The 23,939-nt window shown below is 36.7% G+C and overlaps 1 protein-coding gene across 3 annotated transcripts in view; it reads left to right on the top strand.

The window, feature by feature from the left end:
• The window catches only part of ATE1 (arginyltransferase 1), a 68,777-nt gene that overhangs the window by 1,520 nt on the left and 43,318 nt on the right, over positions 1-23,939 (top strand). For 2 of the 3 annotated variants that reach the window (XM_084210414.1, XM_084210412.1), the window contains exons 3-9: positions 247-309; positions 803-906; positions 1,660-1,932; positions 4,436-4,665; positions 7,272-7,400; positions 16,520-16,552; positions 21,909-22,090. In XM_084210414.1, the coding sequence (XP_084066540.1) occupies positions 247-309; positions 803-906; positions 1,660-1,932; positions 4,436-4,665; positions 7,272-7,400; positions 16,520-16,552; positions 21,909-22,090 (1,014 nt within the window). Of the gene's footprint in view, positions 1-246; positions 310-802; positions 907-1,659; positions 1,933-4,435; positions 4,666-6,239; positions 6,369-7,271; positions 7,401-16,519; positions 16,553-21,908; positions 22,091-23,939 lie in introns of all 3 variants that reach the window. The other variant, XM_084210413.1, reaches the window with a different exon arrangement.

Raw genomic sequence — 23,939 nt, 5'->3', positions numbered from 1 at the left:
ATATATCCATGAGTAATTGAACTATTTGTCCAGTGCTCTGTGACCTTTTGTAACATGACACTGTGAAGCAGGAAAATATTCCGTGATTTTAGAAGGATAATACGGTCAGCAGAGAACTGAAGAACGTGGTCTTTGATATTTCATCATGAAATGTTTTGATGTGATTTTTATAAAAAAGCTTCTTCATTTATTTTGTAATATAAACAACAACAAAAAAAGTCAATGCATATTTGTTACTCTTTTCAGAAGTGGAAAATACGTCTACAAACCTATAATGAATCAAACATGTTGTCCTCAATACACAATAAGGTAAGAAACTCAAAGTACACTTTTGTAAGGGATTTGACCTCTTCAAATATGTTCCAGCATTTGTGTTTGCTGCTTGAAATACATCATACTTGAGAAGTTGATCTACTTTTAATGATACTTTGAACACTAAATATATGCTCTTGGGTTTGTGCATAGGGACATCAGCAGCCCTGGGATATTTTCACGTAAGGAAATAACTTTGTCTGTAACCTACAAACATTGCTTTAGCAGCCCAAATATGAGAGTCTTACATTTGTATTTTAATAATTCTAGAGATACACATAAAAAACATGCCATAAGGACTGATATTATTCAGCAGAAGACAATGTAATTTCATTATCTCTAAAGTGTTGATAAAACATTTGACCACTCAATATAGGGAAACTGAAGAAATAAATAGAGATTACAATGTAATTTTTGTAAGTGGTTCCTTAATCTTTTTTTTCCTGAAACAATCTTTCACAAAAGAAATGTTCTTTTTGCTCTTTTTTAGGTGCCGGGCTTTGCATTTTCAGGCCTCCAAGTCCCACAAGAAGGTTCTGAAGAAAATGTTGAAATTCATTTCCAAAGGAGATGTTTCGAAAGTAGCGAGTGAAGGTAAAAAACACTGAGTGTTTGAAAACCAATACTGATGTGTGGAAGGAGGATTTAAAAACCTGCTTGGGTGGTCAGATGGCAAATGGGCTTTGACTTCTGTATGTAGAGCCCTGGCTGGGCTGTGTCTTGAGCATCTCAGTAGCCCAAAAGACAAATTGTTCAGGTGGCTGGGGTTATTGAGGAAAATATTTCCTCACTTTTTCCATAGACCAGCTTATCTTCCTGGGCATGTCCTCACTTTCTAGCTGGGTGCTAGAATTAGATGCTGATTTTACTTCTGTCATGAAACTGATAATCTGGAGAGGACTAACTGGTGGCACAGAAAAGGAAGAGCAAACAAAGAGGGTTTTTCCAGTCACCCTCCATTTATCCAGCACCAAACCCAGCAATTCTTCGTGTAGGTGAAACTTGTATTGATTCTGAATCATTATAATTGGCCTCTTTTGTATGTGTGGTATGTTAGGTTTGTTTGTTGTTATTTGTTTGAAATAGTTTATTTGTTATTTATTTGAAATAGTTGACTCTCCAGTTTTAGTGGAGAAAATAAAACTGTTCTCATAACTGAATTGATGTTCGTAGTTTGGGATCATAAAGGAAATTTCGTGTTCAGGCTATTGCAATAGTCACTTTATCTGTGGGAAAACACTTGTAAAATTGGAAACTAGTTAGTTTAGTATTAATTTTGGTTGTGGAAAGTGTGAGCTGTGGTTGTACAGAGAGAAATTCACTCATGCAGGTTTTAATTCTTGACAGAAGAGCCGATGGATTCCCATATAGAGGATGTGGCCACGTGTGATTTTCCATACAAAAGCGAGTCTCAGGTCAGTCAGTCTGACCTGACTCCCTTGGCTGTGGATCAGGATGAGAGGGTGGAGAATGAAGATAAGGACTCAGGAGAAACAAAAGAAGAGGGCAATGTGCAGAAGGTGGAATCGGATTCTGTTCAGATCTGTGCAGACAAAGGCACCCCAGTCCCTGCTGAACCATCACGTTCAGCTAAAGCTGTTCATGCACCACCCAAGCCAGGTAATTTCTGGTAGTAGTTGGAGTATGCTCTCATCATTTCACATCTTCTTGAAATCCCTTCTTTTTGTCTTGCTTAGTAAATTAATAATTGTTTTATTTTTTTGTTTTGTTTTATTCCCTGTGCTCCTCCCAGTGAATGGAATTACAGCATAAAAATTGAGAGGTGCTGGGTGTTACTTGTAATACTGTAATTTATATTTTGTTACATGAAAAAGTTACATTTATCTTCTTTTCCTCACCTTCAGTAAGACTGAATCTGAAAGATCTGAAACTAAAGAGGGGAGATTCAGATTAGAAATTTTTTATGATGAGGTTGGGGGTTCCCAGAGCAGCTGGGCTGCCCCATCCCTGAAGTGTCCAAGGCCAGGCTGGATGGGGCTTGGAGCAGCCTGGGACAGTGGAAAGTGTCCTTTTGAAAGTCTCTTCCAGCCCAAACTATTCTGTGATTCAATGGCTGCCTTCTCTTGGGACATGGGTGATTTCTGGCAGGAAGATGGTAAGGGGTGGGTGGATAATTTATTTAAACCAGAATAATTTATTTAAGGTAGAATTGCTGACAGACACTTTATGTCCCAGAGGCTACAGGTAAGGCAGCCTTGTCTTACAGATCTTGTTTCTCATTTTGTGTAGCCTGTTCTGGCAAATAAAGGGAATTTCCTTCATTGTGGTTTACTGGTATATGGTAGGGAAAATCCTACTGGAAACTTGTGGCTTTAGAGTTTCTGCCTGTGTTGGGACATTCTAATAATTCCTAATTTCACTCACCTGTTGCATGTTGTGCCAATATTTAGGAGAAGGAAGTACTTTTGTCTCTTTCTGTAGCATTGCTGATTTCAAGTGAAATAATGTTTTTTCCTTAATAACCACTCATCCCTATTGGATCTGATTTTCATGACCTTAATAAACAATTTTTGCATCTAAATAAAAGGAAAGTTTTCAAGAATTCTTGTTCAGAGATTCAGTAGTGCTGCATAGAAATATCACAGAATTTTTAAAACTGCATTTTGATCTTATACAGACATTTACAGCCCTTATATAGTTTATTGTTTATATGAATTTTATTGTGCAAATTTTGAAAGCTCTCTTGTTTTAAATAATAAATTAAAAACTTTGGCCTATGTAAACTTAGTATTGGAAAGAAAGGAAGTGGCTGTTGACAGCAGATGGCAGACTTGGGTAAAGAATAGGAGTGTAAAAACCTGCCAGTGCTTTGGAAAAGGTGAGGTAAGGTCTTCACTTAGGTTAAGAATAGCTTTGAGTCAAACTTTAAGGACTGGAAATGCAGATAAGTAACCTTGTAGTGCATTTCAGGAAAAAAAGGTTTCATTTTACAGAGCAGAAATACTCATTAGTGTGCCTCTTTCTGGTGTTTTTAAAGATAGAAGTGAATAATAAGTGCATCAGAAGCTTATTTAATTTTTTTTTTTTTTTAATGCTAGCTGGTGTCACAGGTCAAATTTAGTTTAAAATTTTCCAGATAGAAAAATGTTTAGTTTTCATCTTGGAAAATGTAGACTTAGTCAGTAATAAGATTGTTTAATTGCATTTTTATTCCTTTATAAACAAAACAGGTCATTGTCCTCTAGGAATAATGGTCTGTTTCTGCACAGTTTCAGATAGAAAAGAAGGTTTGCTTACATCTGTGTAGGCACAGTCACTGCTTGAAGAAGTTTTTCTTGCTAATTTACAGCTTACAGAAGATAGGAGACATGAAACAGATCCCGATACAGATGAAGTACTCATTCTTCAAATATATCATGAGAGTTTTAAATAAACTCTTCCTCTGACTTGTTTGCCTGAGGACAGGTCACACAGTGTCTGTGATTCCCTCATTTCTTTGGATCTGTGTTGCTTTACAACTCACAGTTCTTGTATTAGTAAGGAACAAATGGATCAAGGTGGGAAATAGTGCATGGGTTTGACTTCTCCTTTTAGCAAAGAACACTTCACAAATAGAATTCTATAAATGACTGTTAAAGATAGAGGTAAACTGCAAAAAGTGAGATTATTGATTAAAACAGACAATCTGAAGATACTTTTAAGCAAAGATGCAAACTTCTGTGGTCTTTTCCATAATAGCATTGGCAGCATTTCTACATCCTGCCTATGGATTCCAGGTGAGGAAAAAAAGAAATGCTTTATTTTGAGATGTGTGTCTTTACAGGAGTCTGTGGTGTTGCCACACGCTCACACACATGGGCTTTGAAAGCAGAAGACCAATTCTCTGTGATTTTTGTGGTTGTATTTCAAGTTTTTAAGCACACCCTTGGCTTTGGGGTGAAATGGTCAAGGTGATTCCAGATTAGTGCTGCAGTAAGAAGCTGTGGAAGAATCACTGCATTAGTGTTGCATCGGGTGTTGGTGGTTGTAAATGTGAAAGGCCATGCTGAGCTCAGAGCACAGGCTGCAGTAAATGGTGATTTTAGCCATTTCCATCCAGTGATGAGGTGAGAGCTGTTTGCTGTCAGGTGTGGTGTTTAACTCTTTGCCTGTGCCCTTGCAGGGAAAGGGGCTGATCTGAGCAAGCCCCTGTGTCGGAAAGCAAAGGACATCAGGAAAGAGAGAAAACTCCAGAAGCTCCTGCAGAACCAGATGGGCACAGCAGAAGGCTCTCAACTTCAAGGAGATCAAACTTTCCTCTTGCAAAACTCTAAATCTAAAACCAACCAGCCTAAAAACATTGAAGACTTTGTTTTTGTCCCTCTACCTGATGATGCACGACACAAATTAGAGGTAATCTCTTGTTCGCTGTTGTTGGAGGCAGATGAAGGAAAGGTCTAGTTAAGGAGTTTTTGTGAACTTAGGTCTGTATTTATGGCTTTATGGAGTAGTTGTAGCTTAAATCTTGAAATATATGTGGTACTGAATGATGTATATTTATATGCATACAGATATGCATCATAGGAGTGTGTGTATATATATTTATTTATATTTATATAAAAATAACACACTTATAGTGCAGCTGCACTCTTTTTAACCACAGGAGGGTACTCTTGTACTGCAATGTCCTAGCATTTAAATTACTAAAATAACTTGCAAATTAATTTCATAGAGTGACTTGAAAATGGAAAACTTTGAATTAACTGAGTGTTAAATAATGAGAGAAATTCACTCTTTAGGTCTGCAGTATATAAATACTTAAACTACCTAAGCTAATGAAACTCGACAAGGAAGCAGCAACTTCATGAAATTAATCAGATAACAAGATAGTTGCTCTTCATACACATCATTGATGTGTGTTGATGTCTTTGAAACTGTAAAAATGAGAATAAAAAAGTTTGCTTAATACACTGGTTAACACTACATCTATGAGACAGTAATCTGGAAGACTTTTGGACTTTATAACATTTGTTAATCATGAAACCATTCTTCTTGCTATTTTTTCCATAAGCTGCAAAACTAACTGAATGTTTTCTTGATCATTTTCAATGATGATGATGGAAATGAAAATATTTGCTGACTAGAAGCCACAAAATTGATCCATCTCCCTAACTCGTTCACATTTCCTGAGAGGTTCTTTAACAGAAACATGATGGCTTTGTCTCAGCATCTTTTAGAAGATTAAAAGTATTAAAAAAAATTTGCTCTTTGTGAAAATAGAACTATTCTGAAAATTACATAGTTTTTGAAATTAATATGACCTTAAATATTTTTGAAAAAACATGCACTGCTGCCCCTCTGGTAGCATTCTTTTGCTTAGGGAGCAATCATTTTTACTAAGAATAATATTTAATTTATAGATTATTTTTAAAAATTATTTTTGTGTGTTTAATGGTGATGGTGTGAAGACTGGTAACTCCTTATTACAGTTAACTCATAATTGAGTATGGAAACACTGCTTCATCTTCCTTTTTCAATTTCAAAAGTACCTGGAAATTCCCTTGGGATTATTGCCATAAAAACATGGATTTTGAGTGAAGAGCAGAGATTTGAGTCTTCCAAGCCTTTCAAGTATTTTTCAGTGTAGTGTGAGACTATGAGAGAATATTTTAGGTAGCACAGAAAATCTCTTTAAAATATGACCTGCATACTGTTTGTTGGTATTATTTCCTGAAAATTGTGTCGTTCTTCTCTAGACATTTTAGTTAATTTGCAGTTTGAAAACCTTCTGTGTTATTCAGTGTCAATATAAAAGCCTTCAGTAGCATAAATTGAGAACTAGAAGACTCTTGGCTAATAGTAATTAATTTGTGATGGGCCTTGTGCAGGAGGGTAAATTTTCTCTCTGTTGTGATGTTTATGTTATGTATAAATGTATATTTATTGCATGATATTTTAATAATAAATGTGTTTAACTTCTTCTGAAGGTGAGGGTGGTGAGATCATCTCCACCAAGTTCACAGTTCAAAGCCACATTTCAGGAGTCTTACCAGGTCTATAAACGTTACCAGATGGTCATTCACAAGGACCCACCTGATAAACCAACCATAAATCAGGTCAGAAGGCCAAATTTAATTTTATGCAAAGCTTCCCCTCCATTTCACATGTCCTGTTTCTAGGAGAAACAAATGTGGATTTTATATCCATTGTATATTCAGGAGCTTGTAAAATACTGTATTCAATAAAATCAACATCCTGAAAGTGCAAACTATTGTTACCTCTCTGTGAGTGCCACAAATATTTGGTTTTAGTTGCAGACAGAAAAGTTATGGATGCTGTTGGGTAAGAAATGGAGAGGGTGAGGCTTTTGGAGATAGAGATGGGCCTTAAAAATACAAATCCCATAAGAACTAAACCCAGCTGGACACTCAGCCTGGTAACTTCTCCTTGGCTTTGGTTTGAGTGTTTCCATAAGAAGGATACAATGATCAGGACCAACATGAGCAAAAGTTTGTCACACACACAAATTGTTGGTTTAACGTTCACCAGAGTGAAATAATTCTCTTCAGTTTCAGTTTAAGCCTTTAAAAAGTAACCTGTGCACTCCATCTGAATTTACACTTTGTTGCTGCTTCCTGCAATGAATAGGTGGAGTGTAAGACTGAAGTGTCAGGTGTGTTACATCTCTATTCTATAAGGAAAAAAATATGAGTTTAGAGAAACAGTATATGAGTAGGAAGAACAAGTAATGGTTGAACCAGGGCAATCAATGAGCGACGTGCCATTAAAAATAAAACATTTTAAAAAGTCCTTGAGACTGGGCAATAAAACTAAAATTTGTAGCTGATAGATATCAGTAAAAATAGGAAGTTGATATATTATTATATTTAACGTAGAAGACTGACTTCAGAGGCTTTGAAGTGCATAGGAGGAGATCTTTCACTAGCCTGACCTTCAGAAGCAGATTATCTGGTGACATGCACTCAAAACAGAATGCTTCTATTTCCCTTGCTCTGAAGGTGAGGTTAGTACCTGTCTCCTTTGAGGACCCCCAGTTCAAATCATCCTTCAACCAATCTGCCACTTTATTTGCCAAGTATCAGATGTCTGTACACAAGGACACACCTTCTGACTGTGGGGAGAACGAGGTACAGTTCACTGCATGCACCTTTCTGCCAACAGCTTCTTCAAATGCATATCTAGATGCTGGGAAATGCTGTCAGTTCGAGCTGATCTAAATATTAAATCATTGAAATTGCCATTTCTGAGGTTTTTTGATGGCAAAATCAAAGTTCTTTGGTACCCTTTTTATGTTTCTCCCTATTTTTTTTGTGATCTTGCTTAATTTAACAGGTTTTATTCCCATTCCATTGCTAAGCACACTGCTCAACTGGAACTCACCTTTACAGTAGGAATAGTGCAGAAATATCTCACCAGCTGATCATCTGAGGTTTGATGAGAATATGTTGCATATGGATAAACACTGCTCTTAAAAGGCTGTTTACAGAGGATAATCCTGAATTAAAAATAATTTAAAATACTAGTGGGGTTCTGAACAAGCATCAGTTCTCCATTTCTTTGGCAGGTGGCACAACCTCCTCATTGGCAGAATTAATGAAAATGCTACCTCAGATCTCTTATTTCTATCTACTGCAGATGTGCAGCTTTATTATTGGTCAGCTAGTCAGGACTTTCTGTTCCTGAGAGTGAACTATCTGCAGAAGTGAAACCTTGTAAACTGGAGCTGCTTTCCAGGTAGAATTGTAAAACCACATCATAATTCTTGGCTTTAGTTCAAGAGTGTAAGGAGAGCTGGGTTTTGGTTTTTTTTTTTGTGAGATGTCTGTAATGCTACTCTGGAAAGCCATAAAATCCATTTCACTTTGTTTAGTAAAATAATAGGTCTCATAACAGTAAGTAGTAGTCACTACCCTTTTTATAATTGCTGGCCTAAGTGGGTTTAATTATAAAAATGTAAAAATTGGAGGCATGCCAAGAGAGACTGAGCTATTTACTAGATTTGTACCCAGCATTACCTGGTCACATTAGAGGCTTGATTTTTCTGCTGTGATGGAAGCATTTCAGCCTGGAAAGATGTGTTAGGGACAGTCAGGTTTCCACCACCTGAAGGTGTAAAGGCTGTCCTGGGCATTGCTGTTGGAAGGAGATGGATTTCTGTTCACTGCTAATAATGTAACAGATTTTTATCCTCTTTTTCCTTATTTCTTGCCATAGGGGTTTCCCTGCTTTGCCTTTATCTCCTCTCTTTGGCCTCATGTTTGTGCAGGCTTAGATAATTTCAGAGGAAACATAAAAACCTTCTCTGAAGCATCTACTGAATGTAAAAACTTGGTCAGATGCTGATGGGTTTGAATATAGATTGTTTTTCAGCCTTGGTAAATCATATTTAGTGTCCATGAAGGCCTGGCCAAGAAGGTTTTTTTATTTACAATTAGGAACTAACACTCTCCCTTCAATCAGCATTTTGTATTTGATCTCTGCAGGAAGTAAACTGAAGAATGTTTTACATAAAAATGTGTTTTCATATAGTTTAGAACCTTTTTTTTTTAATATTGAATTTGTGTGGGGAGAGAGTTATCTGAGTCACTTCTAAGGTACAAAGTAGGGTAAAACTGATCCAAATTATTGAGAGGAAGGGTGGAAAATGCTGCTTATAAGACCTCAAAACTCTTTCTGCTTCCTCTTTTTCAGACTTTTTAATATATCATACAGACATTATGGAACCAAGGAGTTTTTTAAGCAAAGGGGTAAAATTCTGTCCTATACACAAGACCTTTTATCAGGATAGTAAGAAGTCTGCTTTCACTTTAAACTGGCAAATATCCAGGATTTTTTCACTTTCAATTTGTACAAACTACTCTGTGATGTTGTTGGAATTTTTTTAAGGGAGAGTCCTGCACACTTTTGTGTTTGGAAAGTTTCTAGTTTAGAAAGAGGCTTTAGTTTTATATTAACACTTTATATTTAGAAACCTGCCTATATTTAAATTCAGAATCATACAGAGATTGTTATGGGACATATTAACAACTTCTTTTGGGAATAAATTCTTAGATTCTTGGCATTACAATACACTATCTGTTGCTAGGCTAGTTTAATATTAACCTTATTATATTAAAAAGCAATTCTGAGAATCAGTTTAGAATTTTGGTGGTTATTTGAGAATAACACGAATGGGAAAAACTATAAAAATGTTCCCAATAGTAACAAAAGATATGTGAACAATGAGGCTGATTATTGCTCAGTGAGTGTGGAGAAGGCCTTTTTGCACCTCAGTAATGTAAATACAGCTTTCCATCAAGAGTTTATGTGAGAAGGGAGAGTAGAGGATTTTCAGGGCAGGGAATTGTGGAATTGACCTTGTGGGCACTGTCTGGTTAATGCCAGTTTGAGCCCAGTGATAATTGGTGTTTTGGTGCCCTTCATGATGCTGAGTGTCTTTAAATTTTGCCTTTTCCTCCTTTCCTTCTTCTGCTTCCCTGCTGAAGACTGCACAGCACTAATTACAGTGTGGTCATTAAAATAATTGGAGATTTTGCTGGGGAGAATCCTGCAGCACATTTTGGTGATGCAGTACTGATTCCTGAGTGAGGCAATGACTTCTGTTTGTTCTAATAAAAAGCAAGGTGGAAACTTGTGAAATCAACTTTTCCCAAGTTCCAGACTTGTGATGAAACTTTCCTTTCTATGGAAGCATCACCAGAATCTTCTGTTTCTCTTTCACTGGGAAGGAGGGGATTGGGTAAGGTAGAAGTACATTGTCTCTCTGCCAAATATGTTAATATTCTAGGAACAGTTTAAAGTATTTCCTGGCTCCTGGAATGAAAACCAATTTAGCTTGCAAGAGAAAAAAATTCAAATTGGTTTTTATGTTGGCATAAAAGCCACAACTATTTTCTGCATAGACTTTAAAAATATTCATTATGCCATTATTTTTCTTAGTTTGTCTGGTAGAAGTTGAATTTACCCTGGAAATCCTCTCACCCCTCTCAAGAACTTTTGATCACTTGCTGCAGGAATTCAGCTTCAAAACTGACCTAGCTGTGTCTGTGCTTTGGAGTGGAGTCAATTCCTGATGGTACACAAACTTGTTGGCACTGAAGAATGTTTATGTCAGCATGTTTGTATTGTATGGAATTGGTGTCCTGAGGAAAAACAGCAGACAATTTTCATATTGAAGGTTTTTTTATAGTACTTGCTCTTAAAGAGGGCTGAGGAAAAATTGATTTTTCAGTTTTCCCCTGTGGGAGCACAAAACTTTCTTAAGCTCCTGTGTAAATGCATGAGCATCCACTGTTTGAGGAATATATGTCTTTTTATTACAGTTGTTGGAGAAAATGAGATGAATTAGGGGGAACCTGAACAGATTGTGAAGTTAAAGTATAAATAGCAATGAAGGAGCTCAGATAAAATAATGGAAATTAGTAATATAGGTGTATCCCTGGCTACTGGAGAAGTTTATCTAAGGCTGCTCTTGAATTAGCCAGGTTCTGAGCTGCTCATTTTTGGAAGCTGTCGAAACAATCTGGATTAGTTTTTGCCCCATTCTTCTGACCCTTTATGAAATGCTTGATGTGGCTCCTCATCTCAGGTTCAGAGTGATGGTCCCATTCCCAGTATAACAGAGCTGTCTTTTTCTTTTTGTTTTCAATGGCTTTGTTTTGTTTTGTTGTTTTCTTGTTTGTTGGGTTGTTTTTAAAGTAGTGGAAGATGTAATCATGCTTAGCATGAGGAGCTGTGTCTGTAACATACAAAACCCCCACAAATGTAATCAATTGCAAAGATTTATTTGTTTGGATTATTTCCTGGCTTAAGGATGGTTCTATTTATTTTGTGAAATGGGTCAAGCTATAAGGAAAAGAAATTGAAATCATGAAAGCTTAGAAAAACTGAGAAATGGAGACCTCTAATGAGCAGAGAGATGAGAGTAGGCTGAGCATTCTTACATTGAAATAACCTTGGTTCCCTGTAGCATCAGTGAGAGATAAGCTGGAGCATAAATTATAGAGCTGATCAGCATATCAAGAGTAAAATAATTATGCAAAAAAATCATGTGGGTGATGGTTTGTTCACCTTTTTTTTTTCTCATTTTTCATAAGAGAAATAGTAAATGCTAATACAGCTTTGTTGTAATAATTCATGCACAGAGAAATAGATAAATATGGATTTGGAGTCTGTTTTTAAAATTGAGTAACTTATAATAGCCTTTGGTTATATTTCTGGGAGAAAATGTGTAGATTAATATTTGGAAGGATGATCTGAAAATGAGAAGAATGGACTTGTTTCTTGTATAATCCCAAGATCTGGCTTTTTGGGTGATCCAATTCCACTGGATTTATGGAAGCTGTGTAATGGCTTCTCTGTGCTTTGCTAAGAGCAGCCTTATCTGTAAATGTTTTAACTCTTGCTCCGCACCAAAAGTCCCTGTTTCTGGGTAGGAAATGCAGGGAGGGCCTTGCAGAATACAAATCACCTGGAAGATGCTGTGATCCAGCTCTACCCCACTTCAGGATGATTTATAAAATACCTGGAGATAGGTGTTTCAGAACATTTAGATCATTTCAGATAGATATTTCAGAACATTTTGCCACCTGAATCTCTTGTGTTTTAGATGAAGCAGTGTGGTAGATGAAATTATAGGTACAGGTGTGGAGCTGTGGAGGTCTGGATCAAAGATTTTACATGAAACAAATACAGTCAAAACGTTTTTTGGCCTTTTCATGCCAAGGAGGAAATTTTTGATCCCAATGAAATAATCAATGACTAATTTGGATAGAACAGAGGGTGTCTTTAGCAGTTCTTAATGAAGTATCATCTATCTCATCAGAGGCATCACATTTCTGCCCCAGTGTCAGAATTCTCAAGTCTTTTACAGCAGTCTTTGTCTTTAGGAACCCCAGCTGAAGTGTAATTGAAACAAACTTATGTGGCAGCTACACAAGCTAGAAAACATTTCCATAAAAGATCATAAAAATTCTACAGTAGTTTCCAGAGAGAGCAGGAGTGAACAGTTTATTGGTATTGCTCCTGAAGCAAACGTTTTATTTAACTTTTCACAAGGGTTTCATAATGACAAACTTGTAGAAAAACAGTATCTGTCTGTTCTCTCTGTGAAAGTAGCTGGACTCTCTCTTTGCTTTGTGCTTAGCTAAATATTTGTCTTGGAAGAAAAGAATTTCAGGACACACAAAAGATACACTGTTTGAAAAGGTGCAAAAAATTACTGAAATACGTAGAGTGGGGTTTTTCTTTCACCCTCCCCCTTTTTTTTCTTTTTTTTTTTTTTTTTTAAATTGCTTCCCAGGAATCCACTTGAACTAATAGAAAAACTGAGTGAGTAGTCTGAGAAATGCCAAGGAGCACATTCTGATCAGGTCCAAACTGGTATCAGCAGCCAGTTGCAAACTTTGAGGTCTCCCTAACCTAGTTTCCTCTCTTATATTCCAGTGAGACAATGCCTAAAAATCAATAGCCTTTGTGGTTATTTTTAGCCTTCTGTACATTTCTATTCAGTTCCTGGAAGCCATGGCAGAACATCTCACTGCAGTGAACTTGGATTTCACATCCTGGCAGCTCTGACTTTAGGACTTTGAATGATTACTTCTATATCAGCCCAGTGCCTTCTGTTTATTTGTGTGGCTCTTGTGACTGCACTGCTGTGGATTCATGGATTTTATAATGAAATGTCTATAACAGCAAAAGAATTTAGGCATCCAGACAATTAACTTGTCCACAGTCATATAATTTCAGTTCAGATTCTTTTTTCATCTCAGTTTATATCGTTCTTGATTTTGCCACTGCAATTTCTAAAATTAAATAATTTTTGCTGTAATATTGATAAACCTCCAATATACTGAGAGGAGGTTTCTGAGCAAGAAAGCCACAGTGACTTTGGTCACTCCATAAAGGAATTGAATCTGTAACTGAAATGTACAATATTTCATTAGTCCCATCCTTGCACTGAAAACTACATTTGAGACATGCATTTAAACTTTCAATCCTTCTTTCCATTGGAAACTTTAAATCCTTCTTCCTAGTTTTGAAGGCTCTTCCTTCACCTTTAGGTCTGTGAGTATCTCTGAAACTCTATCATTTCTGCAGGTCTGTATTTTTGTAAGCAGTTGTTGAAAATGCTAAATAGAGCCAGCCCTGGGATAAGTCTTTGATTCCTCTGCTGAACTCTTAATTTATTGTCTGGTTCAAGGGTGGTTTGCACCATCTTTAAAATGCTACATTTTGTAATGTAAAAATGCTACATTTTGTCCCGTTCTCCTGACTTCTACAGAAAGTTTTAAAATTTACTTCATTTTGCAGCTCAGTTTCAGTGTATTTTCCTAGCTAGCTTGTTTTTATTGTTTGGTTTTTTGTTTTCTTTTCTGTGGGAGAGGGTTGTTAGCAGCTGCTCCTCGCCTTACTGAAACACTGATTTATTTTTACTTTTTCACTGCAGAACTTTATGTTTAAAACTGATTCTAGTCTGTTTTGGATAAGGAAGATTATTTCAATTAAAATATGGCAGCATTGAAGTGATGCACTGGATTTACAGGTTTTATGACTTGCCATCTTTATTTTTCAGTTTCTTATGAGCCTTGCATCTCTGTGAAAAACAGAGCAAAAAAAAAGTGTGACCAAAATCCTTGGTTTATTTTAATCCCATTCAGAAATTGGATCTTAAAAAACAAAAAGAAGGAAGGCCCAAATCCCATATTCATTGCTTATCCTTCTGTATCCCAAAAAAAGGGCAAGCACTCAGCTTTGCTTGGCAGTGAGCTGCAAATACGAGCAAACCCTTAATGCTATCAAAGGGGGAATGAAAAATGATTGCTTTTTGTGCTGCCTTTTTGTGGAATATCTCAGATAATTGTGCAGCTCCTGCTCCTGGCACCTGGAAAGTTTGTGAGAAGGATGTGGTGTCCTCCTGTGACATCAAGAGCCTTCCCCTGCAGAAATGCTGCCAGGTGAAACCCATTCCATTCAGCTCCTGAATCTCTTCCCCCTGTGTAAAAGGCAGCAGTGTTAACACTCTGCTTTATTACCTCTTTCTAAAGCTGTGCACGTGCTCTTATTCCAGCAAGAAGCTTTGGGTTGAACCCAACCTGCTTTTTATTTTTCTGCCCTTTTTTCTCCCTTTGATTTTATTCTCAGTGATGTGTTTCTTCTTAGTTTTATTAATTATGTTTAAGCTTACTCCCTGTTGTTGAGTTGATTCCTTCTGGCAGCTGTAATTAGCTTGCACCAAAGTAAAAATGATGTGGATTTCTTATATGTTATAAAGCTTTTAAAAGTTTATGTAAATCAGTTGGAAATTAAAATTAGAAAAGCATGGCTCTGTGAAAGGAATTTGAATTGTGTTTGTGTGACATATTGAGTTATTTTACATACAGTATCAGCTTTTGGCTGTATTTCTTTCATGGTTTATTGAATAATTTTTAGTTGTGTTCATAATAATCTTGTAGTGTTAGATGAGTTTGTTAATTTAGAAGCTGAATCTAATGTTTTCTTTTTTACGTAAATGTATAGATTAGTTTAAGAAAATTATCTAACCTCTGAACTTCCCCAGGTATCATCAGGTGAAATAATTTATAAAAAGTCTTGAAGACTTTTTTTTTTCCCCCTTAAGATTGTGATATAAATTCAGGTGCAGTTAAGAGTTTTTCTCTAGCAGCTGTAACAGCAGAAATTATTAAACTGAAAAAGTTCCTCTTCACCCTCAGAGCCAAGGGACTGGGCAGCAGGGCCTGGAGAATTGATAAAACTATTTGAAAAGTGCTGTGGGCTCAGATTTCTCACCAGAGGGTTTAGTTTGCACTCTACAGCTAAAGTTACAGATTAAGAACTATTGGGGGTCTTCTGACATGAAAATTAATTACACGTGGTTTATTTTTTCTGAAACCTGCACTTTCTAAAACTGCTGAACGTAGGGATGGATGCACTCATAGTGTAGGAATTTGTAATTCTGTATTTTTACTTCAGGAAAATAACTCACTAATTCAAAATTTTAATTCTCTTTTTTTTCTTTTAATATTATTGGTGGTTTTTTCCCTTATCCACCAAACCAAAATGATTCTACAATTTCATTAAGATGCCAAAGTCATTTGTTCTTCCAAACTCTGAGTAATTTAGAGTGATAGTGACTCGATCTGAAATGGTAAATTATAGAAAATGTACAATCCCCTGCCTTCACCATCACAATATAGAAATTCAGTGTTCTACCATAATTTCTGTGTCCAAAGGTTTCCCATCAATCCATAGATCAGCAGGACAAGATCAGCAAGATGAGGCAGCAATAATCTCAGAATTTAATGGAATTCTTGACAACAAAATCTTGACAGCAGTCTGGTTTTTTAGGTGTCCATATGTATTCTTTTTATCTATCTTTTAATTTAAAAATTCCTATTTACTATTACTTTGCAGTGTGGGAACTGCTGACTTATTAAATCTCCCAGCCATTACAAAAGGGGGAATTAAACTGTGTATTAAAGTCGTTTTTAACAAGGGAATGTTTGGGGTTAAATACATACCAGAACTCTGCAACGTGTTTAATGTGGACTCCACCAATAAGGAAGTGTTTGTATCAAATAAGTAAATGATAGTAAGTGAATTAAGTGTTGTATTTTATTACTCTAAGAATCTTGGACAAGCTCCAGATCATTAAAATGTTGCCTTTTTGGGTAATTATCAGCAGCACATCATTTTGTATTGAGGCAAAAATCCAGGTTTGAAATGCTTGCACTTTCAGGAGGTTGATTTTCTTTCTTTTCTTTGCCCTTCCTCTTCTTTAAAATTAAAATGAGTTTGCTTTTAATTTTGAATGTCAATTAATTTCTGTTAAGAGGTATGAGGGCCCCATGCTTTGGTGATAGGGGAGATCAGTGGAGCAGTGGGAAAAGACTCCCTGTTGCAAGGAGTCCCAGAGGAGGGTAATGTGTAATTTAAAATACAGGACACAGACCTGTATTACAGGGGGATAATTCTCTCACATCACATTTTTAAAAACCATCTTCTGTTTTATGGAAGAGAAAGTACTTTGCATAGTTCATTATTATATTTATTTGTACTTCTAAACAGAATGTGAGAGTTTAAGGGTTTAAATTTCCATAAACAAAGTCTGATGATGCTTTTCAAATATATGTATTTGAAAGAGTATATTTAAATATTAATGTATCCTAATGCATTGCTGATGGTTTTCTTTCTTTTTCTGCTTTGCTTGTTGGGGCTGTTTTCTTGGGCTGAACCCACCTTGGTGCAGTTCACACGATTCCTCTGTGATTCCCCTCTGGAGGTATGTATTCATTCAGGATGGGAGTTTGGAAATGAATGTATTTCATTTATTTTGTCTAATGAATGTGTGAATGTCCTCTATGCTCTCTGTAGACAGGCAGCCATTGTTAGAGGTGTAGGAGGTGGCTGGCACAGAATTCCTGTCTCCACCAACTGGTAAGGAAGGTTCTGCTGTGTTTCCACAGCAGCCTGAGGACTCCTTTGCTGGGTAATAAGCTCCCACTGAATTTCATAGCACTGCATTTAAAAATAGAAGCACAAAAGGCCGTGTCTTTTGTGGGTTTTGATTTATTTCTATGAAAAGAAAAGAATGAATTACTAAATAACTTGCTAAACTTGTATTTGACTACAGTTTGAGGCAAAGTTGAGGAGAGATGCTTCATTTCAAGTGATCAAACTGCCGTGGATTCCTTGCAGTGTCTTTCTTGTTAGTCTCAAAGAGCTCAGGACGGCGTGACTGTAATGAAATTGTCAGGTTATAGTAATTACACTGGTAATTTGATCTGTCGCACTCTGAGTGAATCCATGTGTGCAGAGTTTGTTGCTTTTCTCTGCTGAGTCCACTGGCCTTTGCATTCCTGAAAGCTGAAGAGTAATAGAGCTCATTAGACTTTATAGGAAAAGGGCTTTTATCACCTCGTCAACTCGTGCAGCAGACTGCCATTATATTCTTAATTTTGGATGGCTACAGAGATGTTGATGCACACTACCCTGCCAGCTTTATACCCATATTGTTTCTTACAGACACTTTTTATTGACATTTCGAAGCTTGAATTAAATTTTGTGTGGCACCACTACAGATGTCTTCAATTAGATGAAGTTAAATAAAAGGGGTTATGTATCAGAGGCCAAGGGATTCTTGAAATTCTTTATTCTGAAACAGTTGCCACAAGCAAATCTAGCAGTGCATAGTCTGTTTACTCTTTTGAACAAAAATAATTTAAAATAAAATTTAAACCTTACATGTTTTCAATTTGTAATTTTTGGAGTTTTTAATGTTATCATTAGCTGCAAATAGTATGAACACCCAAACTCTTCCTGTCTTTTTTATTTCCTCATTTTATTATCCAGTTTAGTTTCTGTTTTGGCTATGGGCTCTGGCAGAAAAAATGAATGCTTTAAAGAAAATATACAGTTTGAAGTAGCAGAAAACTAGGCAGTTTTCTAGCAGTAAACAGCATAATGTAAAGTGGATTGTTCGAGGTGCTTTTTTAATTCATCCTTTCATTTTAGAGGCTGCCTGTAACCATTTGCCATTTTAGCAGTTCCCACAGGCAGATGTGGATGGTCATGGTTCAGCCCAGGGGAACAGCCTGCAGGACTCAGCCAGAGCTCTGTGGGCTGGGACCCTGCTCTTGCCAGGGTGGGGGGATTCCTGGGAGAACGTTCCAGGGGAAATCCAGACTGTTCAGGGTGATTCACCTTATTTTTGGTGCTCAGTGAGTGCGGGTGATGTTGGGGACCAGTTGTGTCAGCATCACTGATGGTCATCTCAGTGTTTGTCCTGCCCAGGTTGTTCCATCTTGTCCTGAAACAGCTGGAAGGAGCCTCAGCACTCAGATGGACCATGGTGTCAGGCAGTTGAGGGATAATTTTGTTTTATTCTCAAAATATTCTCTAATTGCTGCTTGGATTTTTTTTTTTTTTTTCATCTTGACGGATGTTAAGCATTAAACTGGAAATTTTATAAAACTGTTGTCAAAATCATCTCTTTGAGAGAGCTGCTGATTTATGCCCATTGTTTTGGGTGTGCCTATAGCAATATGTTTTCCAGCATGCATTTATGCTCCATGGGTTTATGAACATTTGGTATCTCCTCTGCCTTTTTGATCACTCAGTATTACAGGATCTTTCTGGAGCTATTTACATTCAGCTCTTTTTTAACCATCCTGAATACTTCAAAATCATGGTCTTGGTTTGCTGCAGCATCATTCAGTCCTCACTGGAGAATGTAACAGATCCAGCAGGATGGAAAGTGATCTGTTTTCTGTTATGCAAATGATCATTTGTTCTCATTAACCATGCTGAGATGCTTTTGGATTCTGAAGAACTGAAAGATGTTTGTGAATCTCAGTCTTTGCTCTTCAAAAAGCACATCAGCCTCTGCTTTGCATTGTTTTGTTTCTTGATATGTTTTAATTTTCAGGAGATGTAGTAAGTGAGAGCATTACAAGCCTGTAATTCCCAGGATCACCTTCTTAGAAAGTGATATTTGATTGACATTTGATGCAGTGTAGCTCAAATTCTGGACTTTTCCAGTCAGGTACAGAATGTGTGTGTAAAGTGTGTCCTACCAACCCCTAAGGGAAGCAGGACAGAGCTCTGGAAAGGAAATGTGTTGCTAACCAAGACATAGAAATCTACCATATGGCAGATTTGTGTGTGTGCCACTGGGAAAGGAACTGCTGGAATTAATCACTTTGCTTATTTGGCAAATAATTTCCACTGGAGCAGAGAAGTCAAGGGTTTCCTGGCTTTTTTTTTTTCTTTGATAGCATAAATTTAATATCTTCCTCTTCCCTTCATGCACAGCAGAGGGAAAAATGGAAAGGTAGAAAACAAGAAATTTCATGAAACCTCCCAGAAAAAAATAATCATGCATTGTACAGGCAGGACACATTTTTGGTATTTAATAATACCAAATAACAATTATAATTATATAAGAATAAAAATAATAATACTTATATAATAATACCAATAATTATAATACAGACATTTTAATTATTATAATAAGCAAAATACCTGTTAATATTAAAGTAAAAGAATTACCAATGTGCTTTGAAGAAATTCTAGTGCTCTCAGCATCATTGAAGTTCAATTATAAGCAGTTGGTACACTGAGGTACTAGTTGAGCAATATATAATGCCAGTTCTGTTATGTATTTAAATTTTAATAATGGGTTATAAAATGTGAGCAATCAAATGTGCTTATGGAATCATTAGTTAGTAGGATATGAAGACAGGTAGAATTAACATGGAATATGTTGTATTTTTCTTTGCATGACAGCATAAACATTGGAGAGAAAATTGTGGTTTCCATTTTGTCCTGGATTTTCTCAATATCATCAGATTATGATAATTCATTTTATTGAAATAGGACTATAAACTGTTAATTTTAAATACTTTGGTCCTTCTGGATTGATTCCAGGGCTAGTGTATAATTTTGGGTAGATAAGATAAGCCCTTTCTGGTGGGGCTTGCTCCCCTGATGTCACTGGTGTATTTTCCATCACCCTTGACAGACACAGTCCCAGTGGAGATGTCAGTGGTGTGAAGTGGTGTAGCCTGCTTCAGGAAAATGTTTCATATTCTAGACCTGTTTCAGGTCAAATTGCCTGGATAGTGTGCAGGAAATCGAGTTAAAGGAGCCAAGTATTCATTGAGGAATGGGAGAAAATGTAATACTGACAAGCATTACAAAGGATTACATTGTATGCGAATTTCTGAAGGTGGAGGGAAACCTTACTCTTTTAAAAATGTTATTTGCTTAATGTAACAGAGATCCCTGTCTGTTTTGCCTGAAATCAGTGCTGTGCTCATTATGTTTGTTCCAGAACATAGACTCCCTTATGTTCATGACATTTCACTGTAATTGCATTAGTGAAATAACTGCAGATTGTGCTCTACCAAAAGTTTTAACTGATGTTAATGCTCAGTTTGCAGAGGTCCAGTGACCAAATCCATGTGCTGCTCTTTGGAGGTTTGGGGTCATACACAGCACAGCATTTGTTTAAGTTCAGAAGACTTTGCTTTGAGTGAAAATCTTTTCCATGGTGGCTTAGACTATCTTCTTTAGCATTCATTAAATCCTAGATGATGAATTTTTGACTAAGAAAGAAAATCTGTTTTAACTGAAACTTATTTAAGCGAGTCTGTGTTCTATTACCAGCCACATCTCCCCGTGGCTTTGAGATGTTTCATTTTTCTGTCACTGACTGCACTCTGAGAAGGGAACTTACCCTGTGCTGAGAAATCCTTAGAGAACCTATTTTGCCTGACTGTGTCCCTGCTTAAAAATGTTACCACTGACCATGTGATTTCATTTGGCTCTGCTGAAAAGTTCAAGATACTGAATGAAACCATAACTGTTGGATAAGTGGGCTTTACCTGAACAGGAAAAGCTGACTTAAATATGCTATATGTGGGTTTAATGTTCTCACATACTGCAGATGGAGCTCTCAAATGTTTCATCATTTCACTTTTAGAGTATTCATAGCTCCACATTTAGTTTTATGGTATATAACTATATAAAAATTCAAACATATTGTTATGTGGCCTTTATTTTTTGACCTGCTGGTTGGGTAAGCCAGTTGAAATAATTTTTGCTCACGTGATTGATTCCTTTTGACACATGTGGTACCAATTAGAATAACTTCTCCTGCCTATCATCTCTTCAATCAGGGCTACTGTATCAAAATACTTGATTAAACCCACCTTCTGCTGATGTAATGCAAAACAGTTGGTAATAGCAGGCAATATTGTCAGATTTATTGAGTGAGAAGCTGCTTTCTGAAGACCTGGCAATGCAGTGAAAAACATGACTAGATGGATAATTAAGTTGAGCACAGTGGAATTCAGGATTAAAGTAAACTTGACGTGGGAGAAAATGGCATGCCAGAGTTGGTTCTGTAATACAGTTTAAATTAGGGAGATCATTTTCTTCTTAACTTCAAGCATCAGTTTCTGGCTCGAGGTGCTTTACCCCATCCAGAGTCAAACTTCAGTGCACATCCAAAACCACAGCACACAACAATAGCAGTCCCTTGGTGTTCTTGCAGGATTTGCTCTGATGTGGGCTGACAAAGAAGAGGTTCCACGGATTTTGTTGCCACACAGTTTCAGGTTCTTAGATAAAAGGTGTTTTGTTAGTTATGGAGAGTAAACATCACCTAAAGAATGAGCTGCTCAGGTTTTTTTATAAATGGTCATCTGAAATAAATTTAATTGCCACTTTGATGAACCTAATTTCTAAGCCTAAAGTGTTTCCAGTGCTTGGGGATGTGGAGGAGAGAAGCTGGAGGGACAGGGAGTGTTGGAAGCACCAGGCTGGCATGTAATAATTCATTAATAACTTGAAGAAGCACATTGGTTTGTCTTGTCAGTACCATAAGTGCTGGTTGGCAGAGCCTATTTCAGATTCACGTTTGGGTGGGTTATACCCATTTTTGTGAGAACAGCAAAGGGCACAAAAGTTCCAATAACAACATTGTTTTCCCTGCTTTTCATATGCCTTTTTTCTAAATACAGGTGGCCAGCAACATATTTTACAGTACTTACTTACACGTTGAAATTCTCTTTAGGATTGTTTTCATCCTGGTAGTCTGTCAGGGAGTTAATCCCTCTCTTGTTCTTACTTAGGCAGAGCATGCTCCAAACGGACCAGAATGTGGCTATGGCTCCTTCCACCAGCAGTACTGGCTGGATGGGAAGATAATTGCTGTTGGTGTAATTGATATCCTGCCCTACTGTGTGTCCTCAGTCTATCTGTACTACGACCCAGACTTTTCTTTCTTATCTTTGGGAGTCTATTCTGCATTACGGTAAGAAAATGTTTTTCTTATCTGGTTGGATGGAATTAATACTTGTTTCTAAACTTGGAGTTTTATTTTTAGTCTAAATATGTACTAGTAACACTACCTTTAGCAAAATAGTTGTGGGGTTGGTTGCCTTCCAGGTAAATTTTTAATTGTCATCCTTGACTAGGGATGTGACTTTCTAGTTAGCTAAATACTTTTACAGGTTAAGAAAACACACAGAAACGAAATGCCTCCTTTTTATTGCCACTGAAAATAATTTAATATTGCTTAGTTTCAGCAGGAAAAGCCCCTTTTTTTTTGTCTGAACAGAAATCATTTTTCCTTTGACCTTTTTCTAAGCCCAGTTACCAAATGAAATTAATCACTTCTATAGTTTTATGCACATTGAGATCATAAATAACAGAGTACCTAAAAAGCGTTGTCTACTGAATTAGTGCTCTCCTGCTGTACTAGCACTATGTATATTTTTCAGGTATGTTAATCTCATTATCTTTCTCTTCAGAAAGCCTGATGGAGAGAGTAATCCTATGAATTTTAAAGCCTTAAATTAACTATCCAACGTGGTCTTGCAAAACAGTAGGGATTGTGGGTATTGCTTTTCACTGTGAACAAAACTTGTATGTGAAATTGCAGGTTACTGCTTTTCTTCCATAGACAATTTTATGATTCCATTGTTACTATAAGTGAAAAATATCCACCCTAAACGAGTGGAAATACTTCTGTAACTCTGTTTTTTCCTTACCTTTTTTGCTTCTCTGTCTATATGAAAGAAATTGGCCACAGACAAATGTGGTGTTCTCGTGAAGCAGCTGGGTTTGAGCTTCGTGCCAGGCATGTCTGTGTACAAGTCTGAGTGTGAGAAGCTGTAGCATGAATCTTTGCACCTGTGGGGATTTGCACTGCACCCTGTCAGGTGCAAAAGGAGCCCTGGAATTGGGAGATCCAGATTTCTCCTTTCTCCAAGGGCTCCTGCTGAGAGGCACCTTCTCAGCTCTTGTTCGGAGTCACCCTCCAGGGTGGGTCAGTGGCACATTTGAGCTATGTGAACAACAAACAGCACTTTTAGGTAACTTCTTACCACAGTTAGTTCATAAACCTTTTCTATAATTAATAAACCACGTGCAATTTAATATCTCAAAGGTCTAATCTGAATTTGATTGGATTTTGATTAGGATCTGATAATTTTATAGAATTTATCAGAATTAACAAATGTGGAAAAACATTGAAACTCCTATGACTTAGAATTGATCTTTTTTTCTCTTAATGGTTTAGATTTTTAAAACCATTCCATTATAAATGTTAGATACTTGAAATTAGAGTAATTTTTTCCTTTCAAGATGAACATATAAAATACTAAGTCCTCCTAAGAATTATTTTTTAGTATTTGTAATATCACATTACTTTATGCAATAATAGACTGACATAATCCATGCTTATGAATTCTTTAAATGATTTTAAATTTTCTACATAATAAATTTAAAGCTTTGTAGCTGCACCATGTGTGCATGGCTCAACATGTGAAAAAGCAGCTTGTAAATTCTGCAGCATTTAAGGCAATAAAAATGAGTTCCCAACAGTCCTGGAGGGAGCCAACCTCATTCTTCTTTCAAACAGGGGAAGAAAAAAGTTGAGTTAGGAAGGACTTAGGAAGTTGCAAAGGAATCTGATACCTTCAAAGCTGTTGCCAATTTTACTCCAAGGAGGTTGGACTGCATTGCTGTCACTTCCACTTCATGCCACTCTGAGAATTGTTGCTGCTGAGTTGTAGAAAGGATGGGATTTGAGCATCATTTGAAATATGTAGGCATGTAAGTAAGAGAGCAAGGGGAGGAAAACTGCTTGGAAATGCCAG

The sequence above is a fragment of the Fringilla coelebs genome, assembly GCF_963513975.1.
Source record: "Fringilla coelebs genome assembly, chromosome: 8".
In the NCBI taxonomy this organism is placed as follows: domain Eukaryota; kingdom Metazoa; phylum Chordata; class Aves; order Passeriformes; family Fringillidae; genus Fringilla; species Fringilla coelebs.
The sequence above is the reverse complement of the archived record's forward strand: the minus strand, read 5'-3'. Positions and strand labels throughout refer to the sequence as shown.